The 16,300-nt window shown below is 43.2% G+C and overlaps 1 protein-coding gene across 1 annotated transcript in view; it reads left to right on the forward strand.

Annotated features, from left to right (window-relative positions):
• The window catches only part of C5H9orf78 (chromosome 5 C9orf78 homolog), a 65,753-nt gene that overhangs the window by 19,616 nt on the left and 29,837 nt on the right, over positions 1–16,300 (forward strand). Inside the window, exon 2 of the mRNA XM_086924839.1 lies at positions 3,537–3,596. Coding sequence (XP_086780965.1) covers positions 3,537–3,596 — 60 coding nt within the window. The remainder of the gene's footprint in view (positions 1–3,536; positions 3,597–16,300) is intronic.

Consider the following 16,300-nt stretch of genomic DNA (forward strand, 5'->3'; position numbering starts at 1 on the left):
ACAGCCATCAGGCAAACGATCCAGTCCGGAATAGCCGTCCTAAAAGGAGACATGGCAGGAACAAAGAAGCCTCATTTTCAATTGGAGGCCACTGTTTAGCATAAACGATGACGCCAGCCAATGAAAATGATGGGCGGGGCTTCAAGTCCCCTTTTGAAATCTCCTCTACCACAATATGTCTTGCAGAGCAAGCAGCGCATGCGCGCTGCAACGCTAGGCAAGACCTAAAAAGGACGCGCTGCTGGGTGTAGGGCAAATTGGAGATACGCTGCATGTTAATTCCTTAGTAAAGGTTGGGAGTGACGATGGGTCTGAAGAGGCGATAATATGCTGTATTGCAAGCTGCAAGTTAAGTAGGTGGAGTTGAGGTTCTTGGTAGTCTTGGCGACGCTGTGACGAGTAGGAGCAGGGAGGCCGTAATCATTTACAAAGAGTGCAGTGGGCAAAAAGAAGCAGAACAGGAGAGCACCCCCTGAACTTTTTTGCGCCAATCTCGATCTAGACCCCATCGACTGCAGCGGCTTGCCCTCACGAGAATAGGAAGCTCTACACCCAATACACCACGGTGGCTCCCTCGCACAGTGTGGAAGGCAAGATATTTAACTATCAAAGATATTCTCAGACTAGAATCCAGCAGATGCCAACAGATCGTACAAGACTGGGGCACCATATACCACTAAAATTTAAGTGGACTTAAAAATAAAGATTTGTGTAAAAGAATCAGTCCTGAAGAAGGTGTCTTATAAGAAAAACTGAAACGCCGCGTCGACTTATCCTGTGATTCTTGTTGGGATGTACCCGATTTTAAGTAGAATGCACTGTACAATATTATGTTGAATGATTACCTATATGTTTGCTTTTATTGTTGTTTTTAACATTACGAAATGACTCAGTTTGTATGAAATTAGAATAAACTCGTATATTTTTTTACCAAAAGTTATTTGTATCAGTTTACATTACTGTCACCCTATATCAGTAGTAGATGTTGTTATAATTGCGAATATAGTTGCTGAATTCATTGATTGTTTGTGTATTAGTTGTACATCAGATACTTGCTGCTTGTTGTTTCTAACCCCACGAGAAAGATACATCCCGGTCCAACTAGATACCATATTGCAGATACAGCATGTCTCGAAGAGACAGCGCTCATGCGCTGCCGAGTCGAGACCTAAAAACAACATTTGAGGGAATGTTTAATGGAATCACGCTTAGGAGGGAAAAATGCAGATTCTCTGTGAATGGATTGCATCATAAATGCTATTGTGTCTAGTAAAGGATGATCTAATGTGAGCTTTCAAAGGTTCACCCAGTGCCACCAACAAGGGATCATAAGAGCTCATTCCAGGGGCATGCTCGGTTTTAGCATAAATATGTACATCCTTCTGCAGCAAAAACTGTATCCTTGTGTCAGTTGCTTAAAAAATGAGAAGTTTACGTAGAGAACTGGTTGCAAGTGACTATCATCCATTGAGAACTTTTAACGTGTGAGTGTGTAGTCACTCATATTGAATGAGCAATCACTGAAGAGATCTAGAGACAGTTTGGAAGGTGATTCTTTGCAGACCAAAGTGGGAATAAACATTTGAGAACCCCATTAAAGTTGATTCAGTAGGTTTGAAACGCGTTGACCATCATTCGTGCGCCTACTGTGTTAAAAATTATTTTTAAATAAGAGTGACACTGTAATCCAGGGAATTATTTATTTTTAACAGTTTGTTTAAAAACTATAACCTCGGTTTAGAAGCTATGCTTTTTCAGGGGTGCACTGTGACTATTCCTGACCTCTTGTTTTGGTCTTCAAAAAATATGAACTGACATTTTGTATTGTTTTTGCTTCATTATTCTGTCTGAGGAAGGGAAGAATGTTTGTGATTACATTTAGCATTTTATCTTTTGTGTGTGACAAAAAAAGTATTTTGTATGATGTCTTTACAAAATACAAAAAATTAATGGTGACTTCTGTTATTGATTAAAGAGGCCACAAAATAATTTGAATTGAAAAGGATCAGTCAGTTTTGCCATTATTTTTTTGGTATAACTTTATGGTGGCTCAGCCTTACTGACTTTAGGATCGCAAACCCCTAAGTTTAGTTGATTACGTGAAGTGGCATAATTTCAGGAATTTCACATAGTCCACATAACACAATAGTCCCAAATTACCAAGATTATGCCAGTGTAATTTAAACCCAGCTCAGTCCTATATACCAGGTGCTCAGACTCCAACTGATCCAGAATTTTATGGGCTGCTTTCCCACATCTAGTTACAAAACCGCATCACCTCTGCACGGCATGCTTTGCTTTGGCTTCCTTTAGCCTGAAAAGTCTCATTCAAGGCAGCCAGCATTACTTACTCCAACCTTCACTTTAAGATCCATCTTTCACAATAATTGTTTATTTTGTTTTTGGAAAAAACCTAAGCACTAGATTAAAGTAAAATCCATCTTTGAATAGAAATGTTGTTTATTTAAGAAGTTTTATAATTTACTTGAAGTCACGAAATGTCTACTTTAGGCACGAGTACACAGGGGTGTGGAATTCCTATCGCCGGGTGCCCATGTATCATTCATCAAAATCACCCTCCATGTAGCATATATCTCTGTGTAACATTTCTCTCATTCTAACATTACACATTCCATCAATATTCCATAACATTCCTCACTACTTTACATCAACACTTACTCCCCATAGCTGTTTGCTACATGTACGGTTCTCTGGGCAGCGTTTCCCCCGTTAAGCATTCCTCTGTGCAGAATTCAGCTCCGTACAGAATTTCATTTTACAGCCTTCCTATGTGTGTTTTTACATTCTACCTCGCTACGCAACATTCCGCTCCTTGCCTCAGTGGATGCTGAGATTAGCTACATCACACTTCGCTCAGTGAGCTAAGGCTCCCTCCATAGAGCGATCTCACAATCTGGTACACTTCAACACCATCCACAGCCAGTAAGACCTCTCATTCGGCTGATGTTCCTATGATGAAGATATGTTGGCAACCTAGAGCTTCAAATAAAAATTTGAAAAAATTGAATACGATTGAATTGGGTGACAGTGGCTCTTGTTACATTGCGTCTGAGTCGAAATACTATTGTAAAACCTCCGCTTAACACAGTAAAGTTGTAAGCTATATAGGGTTCACCTATTGGCCTGTAAATATGTGTAGCTTCGCTCTACTGTTGGTTGGGGCCACTTTTAGCTGTTGTGCCTGATGTCAGACTTTAGCCCTAGCAATGGCGAAAACCATGAGCTGTTGCGCTCAGCAGCCTGGTTATGAGGAATACGGCTTGGTGGATGGATGATGCATACAGAGGAATTATTTTGACAGGTACTAATGCAGAGGAATCCTTTGGACTGCTGTAGTATCTTGGCTTACGTACAACTGTTTTTTTTTTTGTTTTTTTTTTCATTTTTATTTCATCCTGTCTTGGAACTTTGGCTGGCTTTGCTTCGTTTCATGACGCTTTCATGCAGAGAAGACTGTCTCGTCAGCGAAAAACTTTGCTCTTTGAAAATTGAATTACATTTTGTTTCTTCAATAGATCAAAACTAGAGGAAGCAAAAGAAGTTCAGAGTCTCAGGCGGAGGCCAAATGGAGTTAGGTAAGTGTTCATCTGTATTCAAAATAAAGGGATTTTATGTTCGCACTTCCTCTAAATTGGGAAGTGTAGACACAGCTACTATGTAGACCATGACTAGATGCTGCAGCGCACTACGTTCTGATCATCGACAAACTGAATGGGGGAGCGAGGGGGGAGGAATAAGAATGAGTGCAATAATTGTGCTATGGGCACATGGGATAAATCCAGCTATGTACCCTAGAAGTCAGGATCTAAAAGATCTATTTTATGAAGCACCACCTTATTTAAGGGCAAATGTATTAAACAATTTTACATTTGCAAATGGTGCGAATTGGTAATTTTGGCCATTAGCGAATGCAAAATAACCTTTCAAGAAGTATGAAAGGTTTTGTAGTCTCAAGGTTAGGTAATCATCAAATAGCAATTTGACCAGAAATAGCAAATCTCAATTTCCGATTTCCTTAGCACATGTACCAAGCATTTTCTAAATGTAAACTGTGCATTTAGGAAAATGCTATTACCATCGATGCTAACCATGGGCAAATATTTTGAAAAAATGCATTTTTCAAACTGGCATGTGTGCGCTACATGGGTCCCGGGCACCCTTGGATTAGCATTAACTAATTTGCGATTACCAATTAGGTAATCACAAATTAGCTAATGCAAAACCATTTGCACCTATGTGCCTTTAGGCCCATAGAAACGAATGGAGTAGTTTTACCTAATAGCGATTAAGGATTGCTAAATCTTTGGCGATTCCTTACATACATAGCATTTTGCGATTACCAAATAGCGATTCAGTAAAAATTTCTATTTGGTAATCGCAAAATGCTTTTTTGATACATGAGGCCCTTCATGATGATGGCCAAGACTTCTGTAGTTAGCTGTTATTGTTGTTCTGGTAGTGATTCCCTTTAAAATGGCTACATAAATATCTCAAAACTTCCCGCTCAACCTATATTTCGTCTGAATTGAAAAATCATCTAACAATGCTGTATGACACCAAATTTCTCAAACCAACCTTTATTTTTTATAGCAAAAACACCAGCATAATGTTTTTTTACACAATTGATAAGAAATGCACATTGTATTTATAATGTTCAACTATTTCATTATCATAAGCCCTTGCCCTAAACCCAGACATCCACAACAATCACTCGTCACGCACACTCACGAAAAATGAAGAGATCCAAGGTAGCCTTTGAAACCCACTCAAGGTTCCACCTTCTTGGTACCGATGACCCTTTTAGTGTTCATAATGGGTCCCAGAGTGACTTGCGGAACAGCTCCTAACTCTGATGGAGAAAACACCTTACAAAAGCTTCAAGCCAGGTGTGTCCCTAGCAGCCATACATTTATCGGGTTTAAGTTGCTTATTGCAGTCAGGTATTCAGTTATATATACCACCCGAGAAGCCTGTTGTATTGTCAAATGAGATGCTCAAGTCATAATTAGAAAAAAAGTCAATGTACTCACTGTTGCAATGTTTGGGCCTGCACTTCCACTGTACAGCTGCACTAAAATCCACCCTCAGGGCGTTAATATTCTTTTACATTGTGTGCACTGGCTTGGTCGTTAATTAGCATTTGTTAAAGAGGGACTGGCTGCAGTGATGGGAATGTTGCTTGTTTCTGCAAGCAGCCTTTTTCTGTAAATGAAAGTTGACTCCAGGTAATTTGTTGTCCCTTCTTCCTCATAAAAGAATGACAACTTGCCTGCAGGCCCTGGTAGCTTTCACAGATCCAAGGGTTCTTTCCTTGATAATGCTTTCCACTTGTGAGAATTGAGGTGGAGGCCAGGATCCAGTACACATCCCAAATAGTGTTTGATGTTTTCTAGAACTGCAGGTGCTGTGGCTTGGTGTAGTAGTGTGTGAGAGGATGGTGCATTTGGGACAGTGTAAGCTGTTCTATGGACACTGCAAGAAATGTTGACGTTTGAGGAGCTAGCATTGGGTGGCAGTGATAGTAGATGGCGCTGATTTGCATAGTAAGAAGCATGGACTTTAAGCAGAAGGAGTGTGCAGCATGAGTAGTTAGTACTAGTGGGCAGTGCAAGGAATTATTGCTGAGCTGGTGGGTATTGCGAGTAGACTGCTCTAAAATGAAGTGTGAGAAACTGACATTATTTATTTGTTCACATTTGTTTTATTAAATGGAGAAAAGTTGTCCACAGCACTTCATACAACTGCAACACAGTGCAATTTATACATTCAAACTGTTCTGAGTATATTTGCTGCATAATACGTCTCAACTGTTAGTGTCAGAGTCGTGTCCAGTGCGTTAACATCAGGTGCGATGTCTTGGTGGTCAAATCTTCAACGTTTTTCAGCTTAACATTGGTATAACAGGGGGGGGGGGACTAAATCTCTACATTTACCCTTCCTCTCAGCTCTAGATCATTATATTAGTGCACCACTTCAGCCGTCATGTCTATTATTGTTGTGCCTCGCCGTACAGCTCCTCCCACCCACATCACTTTATTGTGAGTGAACCTAAATGCGTGTTCTTGCCATATTGCTGACTCAATGTATTTCAATCCCGGTTGACTGTCAGGGGGTGCGCCACGCCTTCAACTCCAGGTGGTATGAAGCAAAACAAACAATGCATAGTCTGTGAATAGTTGTAAAGTATAAGATGTCATAACAGACTAAAAGTTGGTGACTAAAATTGCTTGTTTTATGGTATGATAATCTTAATGTTTAGATTAATTTTTAAATCTCAAATGGACTGTTGTGCGAAACTCCTGAATGAACCGTAGTGTGAGTAAAGTAAAAAAACAACTGATAAATCAGTGAGTCCCTGTCATAATACAGTTTCTTCCTCAAATTGAAAGAGTAGCCTTCAAAAATGCATTATTGAAAAGTGCAAGTTACTTTCCTTCAGTAACCCTCTTTCTGGTGGGTACCCTATCTAACTGCAGATTATTCACCTTGTGAAACCTCTAGAGCGCCAGACTAGATCCAAAAACTTACACTAGCGCTTGTGCACCACTAGGTGACTGCATTTGAATGCATGTTGGCTTGGCACCACCTCTTAACATGGACACAGAGCCCCATATAGGAGCTACCCATGCATGCTGATGTCAGTTTGTCACTATATCTTTGACGCCATTAGATGCTGAGCAACTTGCACATTAGGATATATAGTGTGCTAAATCTAACTGAGGGCCTTTCTTAGCACCCTAAATGTCCACTCCACAGAACAGGGAGAAGGGTGGGCAGTAAAGAATCTGCCAATAGATACTGTCCACCATACAGAGCTTTACTGAAGGAAAGTAACTTGTTCTTCTGATGGCTTTTTCTAACAGCAGATGCCTCACTTGTGAATGGATACACAAGTAGTTCCTGCCAAAAGGCAGAGGGTTTGAGTAGTATATTTTACAGCAGGACCCCTCAGAAAAACCGCAAGTGCAAAATGCTCCTGTCTACAGACCTGAGAGTCAAGGCAGTAATTCCCGGAAAAAGTGTAGATGGACACCAACATACCCATCTTGCAGATATTTTGATGCAGGAACGCTTCTGGGCAGGCCCACAGTGGCTAGTAGTATGAGCCCAACGGTCAAAGTGTAATACATTTTGATATAGATGGCAATCAATCATGAAATGGTCCCTTTCTGGACTGCCTTCCCTAAGTTGACACTGGCACAGCCAGCAAAAAGATGGCTTGCCAGACTATAGAACTATAGAAACTAATTGCCAGTAAAATCTAAGGATAAATGTAACGTCCCTGTAACCTTTGTTTTTTCTGATAGTAACCCGGGGTGTGTGAGTGGCTATAAAGGTAGGTGAGTGTGTGTGTGTGTGTGTGTGAGTGGATATACGGGTCTCGGAGTGGCAGTAGCGGCTCGCAGGGAACAAGAGTGGCGAGACGGGCATACAAAATACCAAAAAAAAAGAACCACTTACATCCTCACCGCATTTCTCTCCTCAGTTGTCCCTCGTCGTGCTGGGCATGTTCCCCACCAGGCTATGTTCTGCAGCCGGATGGGTAATATGCAAAGTACGCAGGTCTGTTTGGTCGGCCCGAGAGATCCAAGCAGTCATGCACACTTTGGAGTGCAGCAACCACTTCTCCTTCCGGACGTCATGGGAGTGCAGCCCCACTCTGCCCAACTTTGCTGACACTAGAAATAAAATGATATCAGAAATAACTTCTATTATTATTTTATTTTTGTATTTTATACTGCTTCAAAAGCAGTGTTGGCGACACTGCTCCACCTTAGTGGTGGAGCCGGCACTGCTGAGTGGATGTGTGAGTGGATTTGTTGGTGGCTGTATGGGTGTGTGAGTGACTATGGGTGTGTATATGGCTGTATGGGGGTGTACTTGGCTGTGTAAGTGGATGTAGGAGTGCCTGTGTGTGGGTGCATGAGTGAGTGGGTGTGCAAGTCTCAAAGTGGGTCTGTGAGTCTCTGAGTGGATCTAAGTCAGGTATCAACAAGAAGTTAGTCTCCAGCAGGTCAGACTGCAAAGATCATAGAATAGAGGTTTGTTCCAGTAACCAGCTGGCGGAAGTAAATGTAGGTTGTATCGACGCATAAAGCGATTTGATACGCTGGGCATAATCAGGAGCTTATGTCCTCCCAAAATTAAAAAATCCCAGCAAAGACTCAAGTGTCTTCAGTGTAGAAGGAGGGTGCAATTGTGCACATTTCTCCAGCAAGTGGAGGGCCAACCTCCTACCTTCATTATTGACCTCGTAGCCCAAGAAGAGCACCACAAGATAAGCGATGTGTGATTTTGCAAAAGTACATTTGCATCCATAGTCGTCAAACAATAGTATAATTCAGTCAACTCGGCCTAGATGCGTCATCAGGTCGTCGTCTGTCGGGTAAATATCATCAACTTACGAGAATGCATCTGAGTTAATGCTGTGCAACAAAGACATAACACGTGCAGTGAAAGCCCCAGGGCTATTCTTATACCCCATAGGCAAACGTATAAACTTTCTGATTTCCAACAGCGGTAAATGCTGTCAAGTAACGGCTCTCGGGAGCCAAATTGTGACTGGAGAAACCATTGGAAATATCAAGGATAGTTTTGTATTTTTTACGAACAGTGCTGTTAACAAGCGCAGAGCTGTGAGTGTTCTGTACCGCAAATATAAGACAATGACTATTCAAACTTTGATAATCTAACACAATGCGATATGAACCCTCCGGTTTCAATACCGGAAAAAGCTGATTATTCATCTGTGATTCCCAGGATTCAATTACACCTTGATACTCTAATTGAGTCAGAATATCACAAACAAGAGCTTTAGCTTCCCGTCTGATTGGATATTGCGGTTGTGGCTGCGGCATGGACCGTAATGCATAGCTTTCCAAACTTTTCATGTGAGTGACACACCTTTTAGACAATCTTGATTGTGTGACACGCTAACGCGTGTGCAGTGCGCGAGCCCATACCACCTTAGGAAGGTTTGGGGGGGTGAGGGGGTTCTCCCCCCTGAGAAAATTTTGAAAACATAGTGGGCAAATGGTGCATTTTTAAGCAAATTTGAGAAAGCAGGATGGCTAATAAAGCAATTGTGAATCTCTTCTAACAAAGAGAGTGACTCGCAAAACTGGGTGTAAGCAAGGTTAAGTTTGTGCCTGAAACAAGAATATAATCATGCACACATGGACACATGCCCACAACCATTGTTCATGCATAATAACGTCCGTGCTGCTGATCTATTGCGGAACTGGTGGCCGATTGCCACCTGCGCCCTTAGTATCGCTATAATAAAATAAACATTAAAGATGAAAAAGTCAATCTTAGAAAACATGTTTCACCTGTAGCGCATATGAATTATTTTAATGCACACCGTACCACAGAAGCGGGTATCTGGGTTATGTAAACGTGTCTCTCATACCTCCCCCTCATACTCTGCTTATAGTGCTGGAGTATGTAAATGTCTCCCATGCCTCCCCCTCATACTCTGCCACAAACATGCATAAATAAACAAAGGATGACCGACATGTTCAAAAACAATCACATGCAAAGAAATATGTGACATTTCCAGACTCGAGCACACGCTCTCCCACACATATACACACACTCACACACACAGAGAGGACTCAAAGAAGCGCCGGCATGATGAACGCAAATTCTCAGACACTCGCATACACAAAAGCTTGCACTCTCCTAGACACGAAGGGCAATTGACTAACAAACACACAATGCTGAAACTAGACAAACTCTCCGGGAGCACCCCAAAACAAAAACGGAAGCACCTGCACTTTTGGCAGTACACCCTCAAGTAACTGAAACCATATCTGACCAGCGAGATGTTTCAAATACAACTGGCTTTAAACTTGCACACAGCTGTGAAAAAAATACGCAAAGCAAATGCAGAAACCATCGCAAGCAGACAAACACACTCAACAACTCCTACACAAAGAAAAAGGTTCAGAAACAAAAAAAACAGGAAGGCAAATAAATGCAGGCTGGAAAGCCTAAACATGAATGTAAACAGACATGGACCCAGGAGCACACAGTACACACCGGTGCACACACACGCAGACAAACTCTGATAAGAAACAAGAACACAAAAAGAAACACGACCAAATACCCCTACACAGAACAGAGGTACATGCACAGAGAGAGTAAAAATACACAATCAGTGCACGCACATGGGCAGATGCGCATACAAAAAACACACTATCACAGACACACATACAGAGGCCAATGCATCCGGGCAAGTGAAAGAAATATAGTACCTGACATAAAAAATATAGTCACAAGCATGCTCAAAAACAGTCAAAGAAATGTGTGGATCAAACAAACATGAATGAGCAAAAACGAAAAAGTGTGCCGCCTTGCTAACACAAACACACGACATGCTAACAACACAACATACTAACACAAAAAAACAGGTAGCGTAGGGACGTGCATGTTAAATACTACCACACCATGCCAAGAGGCAATTGGAAGCAAATCCGAAGGTACCAACTCATTGACTCACACACACACACACAACAGTATGAAAGCACATATAGGGAAACACACAGGGATGTGCGCACAGCCATTCATCCCGACCCCACCATCTGTGCGTGCAGCATGTGCCGGTAGACTGCAGGCACGGTGGGGCTCCCAGAAGCCTGTCCTTGCGGTATCCTGCCACAAGGTAAGTAAATCCCCTGATAGCAGTGTCACTTAAATTATGTAACTACGCCTCCTTCCTTTCTCTTTCCTCCCTCCCTTCGTTCCACCTTGCATTCCTTTCTGTTTCCTCCCATTCCTTCCACCTTTCGTTGCTTGTTTCCTCACTTCCTTCCACCTTTCCTTCCTTTCTGTTTCCTCCCTCCCTCCCTCCCTTCCACATGTTGTTACTTTCTGTTTCTTCTCCTCCCATCTTTCGGCAAGTGGCGGATGATTGATTAAGGAGAAGGAAGCTCGCCGCACGATTAGTTCCAATAGAACCCTAACAGCTGGACCCCACGGCCACAATAATTCTCATTGCGGCGACCCGCTTGAAGAACAGAATTCCCGTTCCATGCGAGGCTTCTCTTCCCAATAATACGCCATAACTGCTACATAAAGTCAGATAATGTGTGCTTAGTGAGGTGGCTGCCCCTATTCACCGCGACCATGAATTCTACACTCAGTTACGGCTTCATCCAGTCCACGTCCTGAGGAGAACCCTGAATCGCCTTGTGGTTCGAAACGCATTGACCCCGAGCCAGGGATAAAGAGGAAAGGTGCTACTAGGGATACAAACAATACCACGCTCCCTGTCCCTAGCAGTACATCCATACAAATATCCAATCTCTGGCTCAGTAAGACTGGCACGCAGTCTTTTTGAACTGTGTTGTCCGCCCGTCTTCTGTTCGAAGTTTGAAGGACTGGTGCCTACTTTAAAAATTGAATGTTAGGCATTGTATCAATGTAATTCATTTATTTCTTGTGATGTATTTTTGGTGTGTTTGAAATTTAGTATTGTGATGTACATATTGAACACATGTATATATTGCGCACATTGTTTTCTGAATGCATTCTTTATTGTTTGACAAACTGTCTTTTTCTATGATACACAAAAAGTAAATATAAAAATTCAAGAACATAAAAAACTAAAATAAAATTCTGAGGGCTCAGTGCTTGTGGGCTGAGTGGTATCAAATTTGAATCAAGCAATGCCTGATTGGCTACCTTTTTTGTTTGGTATATTAGAGTGGTCCAAGCCGAACCTTCTTTGCTGCCCTCCGCTAACAGAATGTCATAAGAAGTGAGATTTTCCTAGAAGACCGCCGTAATTGTACGCTGTATATCACCCTCAATTTGGAGTACTATTTCATACAGTCTTTCCGGGGGAGCAACTCGAGTATCTGCTGTTTCCACCGTAATAAGCGTATCAGTTGCTCTCGCCTCTAGACAGGGAGGCAGTTCCTCCAGCACTATGGTAACCTCCGCTGCGTGGCTACCAGAGTCACTGCCCATCGGCAAACCATGAGTAGAGCCCTCCCCGTCTAAGGCATATTTCGCTGTAAAGCGGCAACTTTTTTCTTTTGATATAGGGGTCCAAAACGAGGCAGTCCCTCTTGTTTGGCCTTTATGTCAAACTGGCGAAGTTGATCTCGTCCCTGTTGGGGCGTCGCGCCTTTGCTGCGATCCTGACGCTTCCCTCCACCGACTCCTTTGAGTCCTGTGAAGAATGAGGAGAGCGCTGATCAGGGACCTGAAATCGGTCAGGAGTCTTAAGTTTTGCGCAGTCGCACAAATCATAAGTACACTCAGGAAGTTTCGAGTGTCGGTGAACCAGCACGCAAACCCTGCTTCTGTTGTTGCTGCCCGTTTTTTGTTTTTCCAGTTCTTTTTAGGAAAGAAGGGGCGCAGCACCCTTTTCAGTTTAGGCTTTTGGCTGAGATTGATTCTGAGTTTGTGGTTGAGTAAAAGGCTTAATTCCCAGACTATTGCGCCCTAAGGTTTTGTAAGCTTTAGCAATAATCTTTGGCAATTCGCGCTGTTTATTTGCGTCTGCAACAGCTTCCAAGCATTGCGCCACCTGCAAGCTTACTGCATCACCCTTAACATTAGCAAGCATCATATCGCACACAGTATCGAACACTCCCACCAGTCTCATTCCCAACTCCAGGGCCGCTTCGGCCCCATGTTCATCTTGAACACGTTTAATCACAGAAGGGAGAACGGTCATTGAGATGGTGCCAAAACACATCGAATATACTGTTGCAAACACTCTACCCCAAGTGTTACAATCTGCTAACTCAGGAACAAGGCCTTTAGGTAAACTCTTCATCTGCATCCTATGTTTTTCCACAGGTGTGGTATTTGGAAAGACCGCTTCGAGTTGGCCAAATATTTCAGCTAGCCAATAAGTCAGCTCGTCCTTATTTAGTGAACGCTTGCCCATCACTGAATTAACCATGACTGGACTGATCACCACACCACCGGGTCCCGGTGGTTGTGCAGTAACGCCAGATGGTCCCTCCTGCAAGTTGCGCAACATGAACTGTAGAACAGCTCTATGTACACGTATTAATGATGTATGTAATATGTGAAGCTCTTCGATTTGAACATTAAGGTAATTTGGATGTGGGGTATACCCAGGCAAAACAGGCGATGTGGCCCCATCAATTGACAAGGGGCCTAAACAGACCGCAGGAAGGGTGCCATTAAACCATATAAGTGTGTTGCCAAGCCGTTAACGGGACTTCAAGAGATGTATAGGGTCAATAATTCTGCGGAACCGCAGTTGCAGTATATTCGTGAAATAAATTGTCAGTTCCATCCACTGCCGGAAAAGTGACCTAAGAGTAAAATACCTCGAAGCGGTGTGCTGCATCTGCGTCAACAACAAAGATAAGAGTAACACCAGCATTAGGGACGCAATATTGTGTCAAATAAGCTGTGACTGGAGCGCTTTTAGGAGGAGGTATGACAACCGCCATAATCAATAGCAGAGAATAACAACCTATGTATGGCAGCGTAATACAGGTAAAAATAAATAGAAAGACCTTTTAAAATTCAAGCTTGAAAAACCTATAAAAGTATACAATATTGGAGGCTACACCGTCACAACTGTCTCCGGAAACAGAAGTGAGGGGTTTGTGGTCAAGCACAAGCACTACTCCGGCATCTCGCAGATAAGTACCAGAACAAACGTTAGCAGCACCAAGTTGCAGGGATTCTGCACATGTAAAGAACTATGTGCAGGAAAACAGGACCTTGTTGTGTAGGGGCTAAGCCTTCCTACCACCTCAGTACCCAAAATCCCAGAACCGACTATCTATAGTGTCTCATTCATTCTCCTACATAATCATGAAACTACAAATTATTAGACAACCCAGAACACAACACTCTCTCGGGAATCGCGGTAGCAAGATTTACCCTTTTGCTCACTCACTCGTACTTGTCCACAATAAGAATATACAGAGTTACTGTTATAGTTTAAAATGTTTATTTTTAACTATAGTGCTCTATAATGCAGTATACGAGCCACGACCAGTTGCAAAATGCATAAACCAAAAACAGTTAGCATTGTAGCAAGTCCATAGACTATAAAAGGGGAAATCATTGTTTACAGACAGTGGATAAAAGACTATAAGGCCTAACCACCCTCCCCCTTACTATAAGAAGTTTTATTATATAAAGGAAGATCTCTGGGCTTTGTCAGCAGACACTATACTTTAGTGCCTAGATCATAGTTTTACATCATAGGAACTGCATAGTTCTTGTCCCTGGAACGATCCCTCTCCAAGTGTGTATTAAACGAGCATGCAACCCCATAATATCAACGCACGAGTTTCCAGCATCTGCAGTTGTGTAGCCTGTTTTGTCTAAGTGCTAGAGACTGACCAGAACAGAATAACAAGGGGCATTGTTTATCGACCTTGTACTCAGTGTTCAGACTAAACTCCAAGAACATGCAGAGAACGCAGAAAGCAGACAGTTCTCATGTGAAAGGCACAAACAGAGTTGTGCATAATAAAGTCATGTAGTAATGTGCGCAAAAGCAGCATCATGGCAGCAGAGCTCATGCTAACTTAGCAATGTCAACAATGACCCTAACGGCCATACTACACTCTTGTTCAGTAGCCCTTTGGTACGATGATGCGTCCTCTTGTTCAGGAATCCCTTGGTCTAATGATGCATCTTAGTGTTCAGTAACCCATTGGTCTGATGTGTCCTCTTGTTCAGTAATCCCTTGGACTGATGAACCGTCCTCTTGTTCAGTAACCCTTTGGTCTGATGACGTGTCCTCTTGTTCAGTAACCCCTTGATCTGATGACTCCTTCTCTTGTTCAGTAACCCCTTGGTCTGATTACGCATCCTCTTGTTCAGTAACCCCTTGGTCTGATGACGCATTCTATTGTTCAGTAACCCTTTAGTCTGATGACGCGTCCTCTTGTTCAGTAACCCCTAGGCCAGATGACGAGTCTTCTCGTTCAGTAACCCCTTGGCCTAATGATGCGCCCTCTTGTTCAGTAATCCCTTGGCCTGAAGACACGTCATTTTGTTCAGTATCCCCTTGGTCTGAAGATGCGTCCTTGTTCAGAAACCCCTTGGACTGATGATAGGTCCTCTTGTTCAGTAACCACTTGTTCTGATGATGGGTCCTCTTGTTCACTAACCCCTTTGGTCTGATGATGCGGCCTTTCGTTCAGTACCCCCTTGGTCTGATGACTCATCCCCTCATTCAGTACCCCGTTGGTCTGATGATGCGTCTCCTCCTTCAATACCCCCTTGATCTTATGATGTGTCCTCGTTCAGTGCCCCCTTGGTCGGAAGAAGTGTCCCCTTGTTCAGTAACCCCCTGGCCTAATGACGTGTCCCCTTGTTCAGTACACCCTTGGTCTGATGACGCGTCCCCTCGTTCAGTAACCCCTTGGTCTGTTGAAACGTCCTCTTGTTCAGTAACCCTTTGGTCTTATGACACATTCTCTTGTTCAGTAACCCCTTGGTCTGATGACGCGTCCTCTTGTTCAGTAACCACTTGGTCTGATGACGCGTCCTCTTGTTCAGTAACCCTTTGGTCTGATGATGCGTCCTCTAGTTCAGTAACCCCTTGGTCTGATGACTCTTCCCCTCGTTCAGTTCCCCCTTGGTCTGATGATGTCCTCATGTTCAGGAATCCCTTGGTCTGATGATGCGTTCCCTCGTTTGGTACCCCCTTGGTCTGATGACGTGTCCCCTCGTTCAGTACCCCCTTGGTCTGATGACGTGTCCTCTCGTTCAGAACCCCCTTGGTCTGATGACACGTTCCCTCATTCAGTACCCCCTTGGTCTGGTGACGCGTCCCCTCGTTCAGTACCCCCTTAGTCTGATGACTCATCCTCTCGTTCAGTAACCCCTTGGCCTGATAACGCGTCCTCTCCTTCAGTAATCCCTTGGCCTGAAGACACGTCCTCTTCTTCAGTATCCCCTTGGTCTGAAGGTGCCTCCTTGTTCAGAAACCCCTTGGACTAATGATGCGTCCTCTTGTTCAGTAACCAGTTGGTCTGATGATGCGTCCTCTTGTTGACTAACTCCCTTGGTCTGAAGACGCGTCCTCTCGTTCAGTAACACCTTGGTCTGATAATGCATCCTCTCGTTCAGTAACCCCTTGGTCTAATGACACATCTTCTCGTTCAGTAATCCCTTGGCCTGAAGACATGTCCTCTTGTTCAGTATCCCCTTGGTCTGAAGATGCATCCTTGTTCAGAAACCCCTTGGACTGATGATGCGTTCTCTTGTTGACTAACCCCCTCGGTCTGATGACTCATCCCCTCGGTCAGTACCCCCT

The sequence above is a fragment of the Lissotriton vulgaris genome, chromosome 5 (genome assembly GCF_964263255.1).
Source record: "Lissotriton vulgaris chromosome 5, aLisVul1.2, whole genome shotgun sequence".
Classification (NCBI taxonomy): Eukaryota; Metazoa; Chordata; class Amphibia; order Caudata; family Salamandridae; genus Lissotriton; species Lissotriton vulgaris.